Consider the following 15,201-nt stretch of genomic DNA (forward strand, 5'->3'; position numbering starts at 1 on the left):
CTGCAGTATCTCTCTAATGTCTCCTTCCCCCTGCTAGCATGCGGCGGTCGGCGTGCGTCCCAGCCTGCTTTCCAAATGCCCTTACTCGCTACTTCCGGGTTTAGCAGAGACCACCTCTACACGTATGAGTAACGCAAAAATAGGAGAAAGGAGCAGGATATTCTGAAAAAGGAGTCGGTAAGGTCTGATCCACCTATATAAAGGGATCACAGGCGTTGGGGGTCCTTGCGACCTGCTTCAATCTGGTAAGAGGCTAAGAGTGACACACCCCACCACCTGGAGCACTAAAGATCCAAGCAATATATATCCAGTTTTTCCCTGCATGAACTGACTTGGACTACATATTGTTTATAAGCACTTTAAATCACTTCAAGCACTATAATAGTGGGCACAATATTGTTGGTGCAATAATTTATGATATATAATTTAATTTGTGGATTCACAAGCAAGCACTTTTCTTTTTGCACTATTGTTGCACAGCATTTGCACTTTATAAACTATTCATTTACTGTATATATATGCACCACTGATGTTTGTATTGAATTTTTAAAAAGTTTTTTTTAGTAAGCTTACACTCTCTAATTATTTACAAATATTTATACCCAGCACTTAAAAAGATTACCAGCGCCTTTTTATCATTTATTTATCTAAGTAATTAACATTTGTAATATATTTTCTAAATTTTGGACTGAAACATGCAGGATGCATTAGGCGTAACATAGCTTGCCTTGTCACCTCGAGTGCCAAATAGTCTACACTACCTCTCACGGTGTTCATAAGAAATGTACAGGATTCAAGACTCAGAAAATTCAATCTGACTTCTTCATAAGAAATGGTGTGGAATTGGGGGATCTCTAAACTAGATAACAGAAAGCATGAGCCCCTTTACTATTTACACTTCAACTCTCTATTTTCTTCCTATTACATTAATCAGTTAAAAAAATAATGTAACATCAAAGTAAAAATGACATACAGTAGCTGTGATGCAAACATAACGCGGGTTGTGCAAGCCTGGGCAACACAATTATTATTAAATGTAATTGTTCAGCATTAAACAAACATGTCATTATGGGGTTCTAGTTGCATTCTCGATAAAAATAGAAATGATAGTCTGTGTACAGGATTCCAGCAAAGTTTGGGTCCGTTGAACAATTTGCAAGATCCTATAAAAAAAAAGAAAAACAAAAAGTATAAATATTGCATAAATATTTGCTTCCAAATTTCTCCCCGTTCTCCTGCTGAGTCAAAGTTCTACATTATTTTTTTGTTGGCATTCCTTTAAAAAAAAAAAAAAAAAATATATATATATATATATATATATATATATTGCCTGGATGCCAACAGAATGGAGGACTACCACTTCTCTACAGGCTTGCTCTTTCATGCCACGTTTGCACAGAAGGATACATTCATACATTCAAATATAATTTAAAGGTAGAGTGATTTTTCAAGTACATAACAAGGTAGTGACAAGCTGTCTGAGCATATTGGATCAAACTTGAGTAGAGCATTACGAAGTAGGTACGTATGTTTCTCAAACAGAATATAGTTGTTTATTTCAGATTTCCACTCATCTACATTTGGAGGATTAACAGATGCCCATCATAAAGCCATCAGTTTTCATGCGATAAAGAGGGATCTTATCCCCCACCATTTCCCATTGGAAACCCTGATGAAAATACTCTATTGTCTGTATTTTAACCCCGTAAAGCTAGCTTGAATGTTTCTATTCCAGTCCAGGAAATGGTGGAGAAACTGTGATATGGATAGACATATTTTTCACATCTGGGGGGAATGCCTGTCCTTTATCCCATTTTGGACATGCATTTCCACCCTCATTTAGGATGTTACCAATGTACCTGTTATGCTAATCCTACAGGTGGCTCTCTTTGGACTAGGCCTCTCGAACTGGCCCCTGAAATTCCACCCTATTATTACAAACATACTTATTGCTGCCTGCCTCCCTATTGCCGGTTCTGGAAGCAGACCATTTGTCTATTGAATTCTTATTCGCCAAATCAAAGCTGAAACTAGATACATTCTATGACCACTGGCAATTCTGGCAATCAGACTCTAGAACTGCATCTGTTCATTAACCCACTGCCTAAATGCCGTTTCTAGTAGGATGACCTTCCATAAAGAAGGTCCTTCATACCTGCCCCTCACAGACCAAATAGAGCCTTCTGGGAATGATTACTGATTACTGTTCACTTTATTATCTAAGCTCATAGCACAAAGCACTAACTTGCTTCTCCATTCCTTTCCTCTTCCCTTTCCTTCCCTTCCCCCTACCCCCCAATTGTTTCTATTCCCTTATTCCGATGCATAGGAGTGTAAGGCCCTGAATACTCAATCCATCCTATATTGGATCGAACCTGGTACTGTACACCCTTCCTTTGTTAATAATTCCATTTGTCAACTCTCATTCTCATCTAAGTTACTGTACATTACTTGATTTCTTTCTTCAATAAAGAAATATTGTCAAAAAAACTAAAGGAATCTTATGACTGCCAAAGTTAGGTTATAACCCAACGTAGTGGAATCAACACCTTTCTTTCTGTGGAATCAACATAACCTAGGTTACATACAATGAGATCAGGGGCTAGGGTAGTACCGTATAAGATCATTTAAGGTTGAGATAACCCCCATGCAAGTAGCATCTAAGCTTTGGGCATCTCCACAGTAAATAAATAAGGTTATCATGCGGGTGGTTGCATCTGGAAAGGTGTCAGTTTTCCCTGAGGCCTCTTTGATACAAAAAAATCTGTGTAGGGAACACTACGCAAAATAAAAATCTGTGTCACCCGAGGAGCAAAACAATCTGGCTGCTTTGCAATACTTTATCCCAAAGCTCTTCAGAAAGGGGACTCAAATCTTCCTTCCATCTGCGCTTATAGGGGAGTGGCAATTTAAGTACAAATTTTGCCAACGACTGCATGTATGCAGTTAAGATACATCCTGTAGTACCCTCACCCCTGGTAAGTGTATCAAATAAAGGGGTGGAAGGAATCAAGCTCTGTGTATGGAGCTCTGGTGCAATTGTAAACATTGATAGAACCAGTTTTGTTCCATTAATATAAAGCTGAAAGAGAGCTGTGACTCCTACCCTCTGCCACTTTAAAAAGCCTTCCAGCTGAGAAAGTTAGGCTAATGCATCATTAACCAGAGCAGGGTATACAGAGTTTTAGCTGACTGCCACACTTTATACATCAAATGTGATGTGGGAAGTGTGGGTTGTACTTTAGGAAAAATAGGAGACTCTAACGCCTGTAGTGGGTTTTTGCCATGGAATAAAGAAGAAAGCATGTTATAAGAGGGCACACAAGGGCAACATCTTTCCCAACCTGTAGTATGTTGACGTTGAGCTGCAAGGAAATATACCCACGGATTAAGAGCCGACAATCCCTACTGATCTTTGGAGTATTGCAAGAAATCTATCTTGTTCCTGTGTTTTTTTTTTTTTTATTATCAGACCAGGTCTTTAAACACCATAGTGAATTTCTCAAAATGTAAATGCATGTTAACACACGTTTAGGCACATTTTTCTGGTGGTGACATTATGAATGGCATTGTATATTAGAGTACAGCATACCACTGTGCACCACAATGCATATGCACTGGTGCACAGTGTTGCTAAAAAAAAGTCACGTACACATTTTACCCATTGTGGTGTGTCAGAAGCTGCCCTTACGCAATCCATGTTAACACACTGCAACACTTTGCGAGTGAGCCCTAACATACAGATTAGGGAGTCAACAGTCCACCATTTCCTACATCTGCCCTGACATGTTATTTGTGACAGACAATACAGGTAAAGGCCAAGATGCTCAGAATGCTGAGACATCTGTCGGTAAGTGAGATAGGTCTTAAAGTTCCTTAACAGCTATGTACATTGGATTTTCTTTGTGTCAATACCATTGAAGGAACTCAGAAGTGTCTCAAACTGATCTGAAATATAAGTTGTATGCACCTGAAAGCACAGTGTATTTTCCCATCTACACAGGTCCTATAGCTTTTTATAAACAATTGTCGTGTGTTATAATATAGAACTTAACATTCAACAGCAGCCAACATTTTTTAGACCCTTTGTTAGGTTCTATGTGCTGTGTCCAAAGTATTTTATTTATTTATTTTTACCATTTGTTGGGTTGCTATGCTGTGTTCTAAAACTTACCTACTCCCTTTTCCAGTTAAAGTGGAGGGGATTTCCTTTTAACTGGGGCTTTCTGACACCTGTCAAATAAGCAGGGAGTATACAGATTTTTCCTCACCCCATGTTCTGTCTGAAAGTAATGAGCTTTGCCCTGTTAGGACCAGGATCTTACTTTCCCTGGTAAGTTTGTGGGCTGCCTGGCCCTCCAAATGCAACACACACATCAGTACAAGTGTGTAGAACAGGACATGATGAAGCTTAAGGAAGAACTCTGTATGTTAGGTAATGCACACACATGGCTCATGGTGGAGTTGGGAGATCAACTTAATGTTTTACATTCACATGACCACAACTCCTGCCTGGTCCCCAGGCTTTAGTGTGCATGCATTCGGCAAAGAATTAGTACATGAAAGGATAATGGCCCTGTTCAATGCCTGGTGTAGTTCAAGAACCCACCCGAGGGCGAACCTCATGTGACCCTTACATGCAAATGATTGGCCCATACAGGTGAGAACTTCCTGAAGGGCTTGCATGCATGGTGTTAGATCCCAATACAAACATGCCCAAGCTCATCACGTGAGCAGAAATCTCCCAAATGAGAACATAGACAGCAACAGAAAACAGAGGTTTTAACATTTACAAATTACCCAACAAAAATAAACATAAGTTTTTCCTATGGTGGGGCTTTAAAGTGTATATATATCGCAAAACATTTTTTTTTTTAGTTTTGGATAGAGTAGCAATTGGTTGAAACTCTTATGAGTGTGTTTTTTGCTGTTACCGTTCCACTGAGGAGATATACTATCATTCCCTTTCTTAGAAGTATAACAGGATGAGAGGAAATATCACGTAAGAGTAATTTCAATCTAAAGCTAACCATGGACTATACAAATTTCAATCAGTAGGTGGCCTTGTTTCTCCAATATGGGCAGTGGGTATACCACTGGGTCTCCACTGTCTACTTGTACTGAAACAGAAAAACCCCATCTTACCTTCAAAAATATGACCTAGATATGACGCAGGGCTAACAATGGATTTAATCGTTTTTGTATAGGTTATTTAGGAACAAAAGATAATCCATCATTAAACAGGTGCTACTTATTAATCCAATTCCTCACAGCCATCACTATTATTAATATTAATAGAGTCTAAGAAGTTACCTACTACCAGAGGGTTATACAGATAATAGTGGTGTCCTTTTTTTTTATTTTTATAACTGTATTCTAAGCACAGGGCAACTTACTGGGGTGGCCACACGAAAATGGTATTCACTGTCAAATAGATAGGCTACAGGGAGGATCCAGTGATGCTGAAGACCCTAAATAATTCAATGACACAAGAATGAATTAAAATGTTTACAGAAAGGATTAAATAAATACAATTGTATCTCAAGGAGAGATAATAAAGCAAATCATCTAATATATCACAGCAAACATGTATTTTAAATAACATTACATTTTTAAAACCTCCTAAATAGTTTAACAAATTGTAAGGGCCTGTGCCAACAGGTTTCAATGGGCAGATTCAGCGTTCTCTTGACAGCACACAGTATAGTCCAAAGGAAAAGCTGCACACCGATGACTTCACAGGCAAAACTTTAATCAGCTGACATGCTACACTCATATTGCAGTTCATTTTCCATTACATGTGGGTATGCGACAAAGGAATGCCCCCCCCCCCCTTTGGTAAAAATATGAGGGTGTTCTTTGAAATATTCTAGTTTTAAAGTAAGTGTAAGGGTAGAAGGTTTTTACTTTAATGCATTCTCTGCATTAAGGTAAAAAACCTTCTGTGCACGGGATCCCCCTAAGCCCCCCCCCTTCAAAATACTTACCCGAGCCAGATTACAGCCTTTGAGGAGAGAGTGAGGGTCGGGGGCCAAGTTTTACTGTGTATGTCAAATGGCTTGCCTATAGTGGCATTCGGCAGGGGGATGGAGCCAGGATCACCAGGTGTGGGACCCCAGAAGAGGAGGATCAGGGCTGCTCTGTGCAAAACCCTTACACAGAGCAGGTATGACATGTTTGTGTTTGTTTGTTTTTTAAATTATGTTTCCAATCACTTTAAGGTAACTCCAGGTCTGGTTTTACATGAATTGGGGTCCTAGGCAAGAATTAAATTAAGGCCCTTTTGGATGGAATATTGCAGGCCCTGTGACACAACCCACTTTAAGTCTTGGTTCACACTAGCATGGCTTCAAAGTCGCCCGACTTTGAAGCCACGCCACAAAGCGCAACTTCCTCGCAGCTTGCAAATTACTTATTTAACAGAAGTCAATGCAAGTGGCTCTGAAGCTGCCCTGAAGTAGTGCAGGAACCTTTTTCTAAGTCTGAGCAACTTGAGCCGCTCCAATTAGATGGGTTCCATTGCACTGAATGGGGGCGCAAATTGTCATGGGACTAAATCGCCTGACAGGTCAGCCCAGTGTGAACCGAGCCTAAAGGTTACAGAATACTTTGCTCCTTTGTGTCTTTCTACTTTTCTGATTTAAATCACCTAACAGTTAAATTGACTTTTTTTCAAGAGTTCATTGAGTTCCAATTGAAATAAAAATTGCAATACTACACCACAAGAGTTTTTATCTCATGAGATACAAGGAGTGGGGTAGTGGAGAAATCATTGCAGGAAAAAAAGAAGCAGTAGATAGTTGGCGAAGGGAAGGATATATGGTAATGCAGAAATAATCAAAAAGCATTTTCTACCTTCTGTTGATTAAAAGATCACATAAAACCAGTACATGTGGAATACATCCAGAAGGTGGTGGGTAGTGCTTATTTGGCCCTGTCAACACCCTCCCGTCTGACATCCTTTTTGAAAATAAAAGCAACTGGGTGGAAAATTGTCAGTCGAACAGCAGTTGTATCCAATCAGATAGGGCTCATGTTCGGGTATTGTGACTGCCATGGGTGCCAGCTATCATAATACAATGCCTGTCAGGCAAGATTTCCCCATCCACTCTACATAAAGTTGCACAAACATATATTGTTATAATCATCTGTATATCATACTTATTCTAGCAATGATTTAATTGAAAAAAAATGGGTACTTGAAGATTAGTTTCCTTTCATGTCCCCCTGCTGTTCCCACCTCTAGCACTTGCTGTTGCTGACTATTTCTAACTGCGAGGTTGACAGTCAGAAGTTGCTGTGTAAATACAGCAGCTGTAATAGCTACTGCTGTCAAAAAAAAAAAGACAGCTTGACACAGTGTAAATAAACACTGTTCAGAACTTCAGAGTTAAGATAGATAATGTAGATACAAAGCAACATCCTTTTTTTGTTCTATTTTTCTAACATTATGTTGACTTTTTTTATTTCGTTTTTCTGGTAGATTCAATTGAAAAAAAGTTTAAAATGCTTTGCACTAGAATTATTATTTAAAGGCGTTGTAAAATCAGAAGTTTTTTTTAATCTTAATGCATTCAATGCATTAAGATAAAAAGCCTTCGGTGTACAGCAGCTCCCCTAATACTCATCTGAGCCCCCTTTCTATCCAGTGAAGTCCAGAAGTGCCTCAGCCATATCCCCTGATTGGCTGAGACACAGCAGAAGCACCATTGGCTCCCGCTGCTGTCAATCAAACTCAGTAGGCCAATCGGGAGAGGGGGTGGGGCCGAACGGCAGCTCCGTGTCTGGATGAACACAGGGAGCTGCAGCTCAGCTCAGGTGCCCCCATAGCAAGCTGCTTGCTGTGGGGGCACTTAACAGGAGGGAGGGGCCAGGAGTTCCAGTCAGGGATCTGAGAAGAGGGGGATCCGGGCTGCCCTGTGTAAAACTACTAAACAAACCAGGTAAGTATAACATGTTTGTTATTTTTATAGAAAAAAAACTGAGACTTTACAATCACTTTAAGTGTCAATTCAAATGTGACAAATGATAGAACATAAGTTATACTTTTTTACATTACCATAGTTTTTAAAGTGAAAGTCCTTTTTTTAGTTTTTTTTTTTTAAATTAACAAACATATTATACTTACCTCCTCTGTGGAGTTGGTTTTTTCATGGAGCAACCCAGATCCTCCTCTTCTTTGGTCCCTCTTCAGCTCTCCTGGCCCCTCGGTCCTGTTGAGTGCCCCCACAGCAAGCAGCTTGCTATGGGGGCACCCGAGCCTAGCTGCAGCTCCCTGTATCCATTCAGACACAGAGCTGTGGTCTGGCCCCACCCCCTCTCTCCTGATTGGCTAACTGACTTTGATTGACAGCCACAGGAGCCAATAACGCCATGACTGTGTCTCAGCCAATCAGGAGGGAGAGTCCCAGATGGACAAGGGACTCGTTAACATCGCTAGATAGAGATGGGGCTCAGGTAAGTATTAGGGGGTGCTGGGAGAGGAGACTCTTACACACAGAAGGCTTTTCATCTTAATGCATAGAATGCATTAAAATAAAAGACCTTCTGACTTTACAACTCTTTTAACACTGATCCATCTAACACAGTATGTTTTTTTGCCTATGGGTTGCATAAAAAATGTAAGCATTTTTGCAGGGCAATAACAACAAAAGAAAGCATTTTTTTTCTTAAAAAATGTATGTGTCATATTTGTTGTCTTATGTAATGAGAAATGTTGCTTTTGCAAAGACCACCGCAGGAATGGTAAAACTGTACAGGTGTCCTAATTTATATATTTTTTTAGCATGGATAAATACATATATTGATTGGTGTTTTTTATCTTGGTGGACTTTACCTAGAAATGATTGGTGAAGTACTGTGGCACTGAAGATAGCAATGAAGAGCTTACAACTGTCTTTATGCACAAGTACTGTTATATGGGATTGCAAGAGGAATATCATGGTTTGCTTTATCTTCTGGAAAATAGTACCTTGTCGTCTGATAAGTCAGGGCAAGTGACTAAACTTCCCATTAAAACAAAGGCATAACTTCAGTTCAATAAATTTAGCTTGATAAACGTAAAAAAAAAAAAAAAAAAAAAAAAAGTGTCAACAGTTTTCCCTAATGATCATGATGTTTTAGTTAATACCAATTACAGTTTCTTGCAAGAAATGAGACATGGGACCTTATGAAAGAAGTGACCCTATGGGATTTTAACTTGCTGCAAGTGACATAATGAGGGCTCCTCCATCACCTACTATTCTTTGCACCAGTTTTTAATATTAGTGCAGTTCTCACACATTCTTTTTTACCTGAGTTGCCTCTGGAGAATCCTCTCTTTTTCTCCTTACATTAACACCTCTGTTACAGATATTCCCCAGGATCACCTTACACTGGTAGACAATCAGTGGTTCTGTAGTGCTAAAAGCAGAAATAGCATACAACACAAATTAATAAGGGGAAAAGCACAGCATTAATGATGCATTTCAGACAGATTACAGCTAAACAGATATTTCAAGATAACTTTAATTTAAGGCATAATAAACATATTACTTAAAAAAAAAAATTGTATTTCCACTTATAAAATAAAATGTAGAGTAGAGGGGGCGTGGCCTGGAGCAGCATGCAGTAGGATGCGGGTAAGCAGAGCTCTGTCAGTCTGAACTACTTCTAACATTACTCCTTTCACCCCAAGATCCTGTTTTGGGCTCCCCGTATCTGCCGCTCTGCCCTGACGCTGCTGCACCATGTCCCCCCCTAAAAAACCCACAGAAACCCTGGCTAAACTAGATAAATACCATCGCCAGGACAAGGAGACCTCTTACCAAGGTGGCGCTGAGGCAGGGGCGGAGGCAAGCTCGGCGGGAGCTGACACAGCCAAATTATTGAAGGCTATCTCAACGTGTCAGGCATCGCTTACTTCTAAGATAGAGGAGGTCAAAATCAATATATCACTTGTCAGACAAGACCTGGAGAAACTAAGGGAGCGGGTGACAGAAACTGAGAACTGCCACAGTGGTGTGGAAGACTCTCTGCCCCCATTGCAAAACCCCTCCGACCGCCTCCAACTCCAGGTGAGCCAAATCCTGCTCAAGCAGGATGATATGGAGAATAGAATGCGCCGCTGTAATTTACGGCTGATTGGCTTGCCTGAGGGGGCTGAGGGGTCTGACCCTATGGCCGTGAAGCCTTCTCCCCCACTTTTGTGGTGGAGCACGCTCACTGACTGTCAGGCAGACCACCGCCCCAGGGAGCACCACTGAGCACCGTCATTGCTAAATTACTCAATTACGGGGACAGAGATACCACCCTCAAAATAACCAGGGAGAAGGGTAATATACCCTTTGGTAATGGCAGGATCGCAATCTTCCCAGACTTCTCTGCCGAAGTTCAGAGGAAACGCAAGACCTTCACCAAAGCTAAGCGCAGACTCCGCATTAAACATGTAAAGTATGCCATGCTATTTCCGGCTCGCCTCCCATGGAAGGAGAAGATATAGTGCACTTTTTTGAAGTCCCTGAGGCTGTCATCGCCTGGTTGGACCAGGAGGTAAGGGGCTAGGAGCGCCTCATGCCTCATTCTCTCTATGTGCCCTGACTACACTGGGTTTTTCCCCTCCGGCTCACTGATCTCTTTCTCCCTTTTTAAGCACCTCTTCTGCTGCAGTGAACTGACTCTGGCCTCTGACATAGTTTCCCCTGAGCTATGTCACCACACAGCACTACTGCCTTCTTGACGGGCCCCGCACTGTACGGTTATTTGCTCTGGCTATTCTTTGATGTTTACCACCTATTTCTCCTATATGACCACCTCCGGCCAAAGGAATATACATCGCCTGCAGCTGACGGAGCACTCTGCCTGATTCCCTGTTCCTACCGGAACCGGAGTTGGTTCTATAAGTATGTCTAGCTACCCAGCGAAGTTTCACTCCCTGTACCTGTCTGAGACAGGAGTTTATACCCACCACCCCTCTGGTACCAGTTTTGGTGGCGGGGGCATGCACTGCATTTGTGTTCAACATTATATACATATACTGCTCCCTGTGCTGCTTTCTGTACTGAGTATATTAGGGTGAACGGGACCCCAGGAGTACCTGCACACACTTATGGCCGATTGCCTTTATGGCATCGCTTACATTTTTAACCTGGAACATGCGAGGCCTGAGAGATAAACTCAAGAGACCTGCAGTCTTCGCCTTCCTCAAATACCAGAGAGCCGACATTATAATTTTGGTGGAGACTCATCTGGAAGGCCGTCTTCAATTGGCGCTGAAGCACCCTTGTATAGGCTGGACGTTCCACTCCATGTACACCTCCCACTCCAGGGGACTATCCTGGTGGCCAAGTCAGTGCACTTTGTTCTCCAGGGGTCTCTAGTAGACCCATTGGGAAGGTATGTGTTCCTCCATGCATCACTCTTTGGTGAACCCTTTTTAATTATGGCTTTTTATGTACCGCCCCTTTTTCTTCTTCAGTTCTTATGGAGGGCCTGGACTTCATGATGCTGCACCCTCAGGTTCCTGTGATTTGGCTTGGGGACTTTAACAACACCATGAATGCCAGTTTAGACAGACTCCATACCTCCGCGCAGTCTCAACTGCCGACCTCCACGACCAGATTTGCTAGGTTAGTGGCAGAATTTAATCTGTCAGACACCTGGAGAGTTAAGTTCCCCTCTGTAAGGGCTTTCTCGTGTTTCTCCTCAACCCAGCACTCTATGTCCCGCATCGATTATATCCTAACCTCTCTCACCTTGACCCCCTGACTGCTGGATGCGGGCTTCCCTGCTAGAAGACTTTCTGACCATAGCCCTTATTGGGGACACTCAGGCTCCAGCATGAGCGCCATCCACCAGCCTGGCGGCTTAACCCAACCTGGCTTACCCTCATTCCCGAGGAGGAGGACTTGACAGCCCTCTGGAAGCAGTTTTTTTCATGACAATGACCACACTCCCCCTCCTCCGGTGGTCTGGGGGGCATTTAAACTCCACGCCAGGGCGACCTTCATCTCCCGTATCAATAAATTGAAGTCTGACTCCACAACGGCCCTTATCCAAGCCTCCCCACAACTATCCTCTGTGGAGCAGTTCTATGTAGCAGACCCTTCGCCCCCTAAGGCTGCACAGCTTAAATTCATGACTAGAGTGGTTACTTAGTTAGAATACGAGAGGTCCCGGAGGAAGCTTTTCTTTCAAAAACAAAAACTTTTTGAGCATGGGGAACTAACAGGTAATATTCTGGCCTATCTAGTACACAGCAAGAATAGACCCCCGGTGGTGATCAGCTTACAACCCCCCAATGGAGCACCTGTTTCCGAGCCCAGATTGGTAGCGGAGAAATTTAAGGAATTTTTTCACCACTTATACACCTCTATTGCCCCTTAGCGACACCTCTCTGATGGAATCCTTTCAAGCCTCTATCGATTTCCCTCAATTAACTGCTGAACAGATAGAGCAACTGGAGGCCCCACTTACACCAGATGAAATACTGACGCCATAGCCAAATTCCTGAGGTTCAAGTCCCCGGGTTAAGATGGCTTGCCCATAGAGTTTTATTCCTTGTACTCTGACACACTGGTGCCCCAGTTGCTTGCACTGTTTGACCATGTTTTTGAAACCTCCACCTTGCCCCCTTCCATGCGGGAAGCTTTAATTGTCCTAATTCCCAAACCAGGCAAGGACCCACACCAACCCGAATCTTATCGTCCTACAGTATCTCCTTGCTGCAGGTGAACATCAAAATACTGGCCAAAATACTGTCTGTCAGGCTGAATTGAGTGATTCTCTCCTTGATCCATGCCGGGTAGAAACACCTCATTCAACTTGAGACGTCTGTTCATGAATTTGCAGGCCCAGCATTCGACTCTGTTGAATGGGTGTTTCTTTGGAAATGCTTGGAGAGTTATGGTTTTGGCCCCAACTTTGTTCGCTGGATACAGATCTTAGATCAGGCCCCTGTAGCTAGGGTACTGGCGAACGGGTGGACGTCTGAGAGTTTCCCCCTCACCAGGGGTACTCGCCAAGGCTGCCCACTGTCTCCCCCGCTTTACGCCCTGGTTGCGGAACCGCGCACACCCTAGGATAGTGGGCCTAAGAGTGGGACCCCTCGAGAAGAAAATTGGAATGTATGCTGACGACACTTTGCTTTACTTGGCTGACCGAGATGACTCCCTACACACTGTCCAGGATCTCATTGAACTGTTTGGCCAGTTTTCAGGTCTTAAAGTTAACTGGGACAAATCCCAAATACTGCTAATAGATGACATTTCCATCCTTCCTGTCCGTGCTGACCTTCCTTTACAGAGAGTTGGCCGCATCAAGTACCTAGGTGTCCAGGTTACCAATTCACCGCCGGACTATATCCCTGACAATCTCCAACCTCTGGTTACTCTGGTTAAGGCCAAGATGCAAACCTGGGCCTGTCTGCCCCTAGGGGTGATGGGCCGCGTTAACCTCATAAAAATGGTACTTCTGTCTAAGTTACTCTATATACTCTGGCATTCGCTGGTGTACCTCCCTCTTAAATTTTTCATGCAGATAGAATCCCTCCTCAAACTGTTTGTTTGGGGGTCTAGCAGACACAAGTTATCTTGGCGGAAACTAAAGAATCCCTCGGACTTGGGTGGGGTTGCACTTCCCGACTTTAACCTGTACTACCTGGCATTGAAACTTTCCCAACTCTTCCACATCAACAATATTGACAGAACACGATTTTTGGCCCTCTTGTGCCCCTCTTGGGCGCACTCGTCCACAGACACGATGTTGAATGTAGTAGGCGGACTCCGCGGGGCCGAGGTGCGAAGAGATGGTAAGTCCCTGCTCTACCACTATAGGCGTGTCTGGGATGTAGTGTCCAGTAGGTTTGCTCTTCCCCCATTTCACAAACTCACCCCTTTGTTGCACAACACCCTACTTCCTGAATTTTGTTCTATACCTGATGCACACGTGTGGGCTCATTTTGGGATCGGTTTTCTATTTCATATACTTGCAAATGGGGCACTCAAAACCTTTGATACTCTAAAGGACGAATACGGATTACCTAACTACATGTTTTTCAGATACCTACAGGTCCGCCATGCCTTCCTGACGCAATTCTCACAGTCCATCCCTAACATTGAACCAGTCCCAATTCTAGAGATTGTCAGGGGCCCTTATCTCTATACTTTATAATACGCTCAATCACCCAACATCTACGGTGGGGGAGTGCACTTCCAAAGTGAGGTGGGAGGGGGATGTGGGCGCGCTGGAGGATGAGGAGTGGAGCGATGCTGTGGATGCTTGTAAAACGGTCTCTCACAAACTGTCTGATTGCCTCACTCAATTATATATCCTCCATCGCTCTTACCTCACACCTCTCATGACTGCCAGGTATAGGAGGGATGTTTGTACTCTATGCCCTATGTATAAGGTAGATCGGAGTACCTTCTACCACTTGCTCTGGAGCTGCCCAGAAATACTGGGATTCTGGACGCAAATTGTCAGATTCCTAAACGACAACATGGGTTCCCCCTTAACACTAATGAAATAAAGTGATACAGCGCTACTAATGTAAATAAATGTGCAAAATAAGCAAAAAATGTGCAAATATTGCAAATATGTGCTAAATGTGCTAATGTGATCCTGATATGAAAGGTACTTATTCAAAGAGTATAAAGGTGCTAGCAAAAATGTCTAGTATAAAACATGAATACACCCAATATAATATAAAGTTGTGCAAATTGGCAAAAATAAGTCACAATATATAATGTAAAAATATATAAGTGCAAGTGACATAGAAAACCACTAGGGAAAATATCAATAATAGTCCATAAACATAATAGCTTCAATAATCACTAAAGTGCTTCAGTGCTCATCCAGTGATCTCTATGGATAATATTATATCGCTATTATTGGGTGAGATAACACAGTCTCTTCAATAACCGTAAAGTGCTAATTTGCTCAAACGGATAGCGTTGGTGCTCGTGATCCCACAACCAATATTGGATGGCTTCTCACCTCAGGCTTTGACCCGTGTATCACCACTGGGTCACTCACACTAAAGATCCTAAGGAGATATGCAGGATCACACCACCAGATCTTGGAGTCCTGGGGCACTGAAAGGGCTAGTGGATAGTTATGCCTTCCCGATCCATAATCACGGTCCACAACATGTGATAATAAGAAAGGGAAAAGGAGATCTAATGCTCTCTGTTATAAAAGTTTATTGAAATAAAACTTGAAGGA

General features: G+C 42.5%; 1 protein-coding gene across 1 annotated transcript in view; it reads right to left on the bottom strand.

Moving 5' to 3' along the window:
• Positions 1-1,042: 1,042 nt before the first annotated feature.
• Positions 1,043-15,201, bottom strand: part of MYRFL (myelin regulatory factor like) — a gene marked incomplete at its 5' end in the record, with an annotated part of 192,143 nt that continues 177,984 nt past the window's right edge. The window contains 3 exons of the mRNA XM_082256200.1: positions 1,043-1,163; positions 5,397-5,471; positions 9,294-9,402. Coding sequence (XP_082112326.1) covers positions 1,077-1,163; positions 5,397-5,471; positions 9,294-9,402 — 271 coding nt within the window. The 3' untranslated portion in view covers positions 1,043-1,076. The remainder of the gene's footprint in view (positions 1,164-5,396; positions 5,472-9,293; positions 9,403-15,201) is intronic.

Source organism: Pelophylax lessonae (assembly GCF_965119305.1).
Source record: "Pelophylax lessonae genome assembly, chromosome: 4".
NCBI lineage: Eukaryota > Metazoa > Chordata > Amphibia > Anura > Ranidae > Pelophylax > Pelophylax lessonae.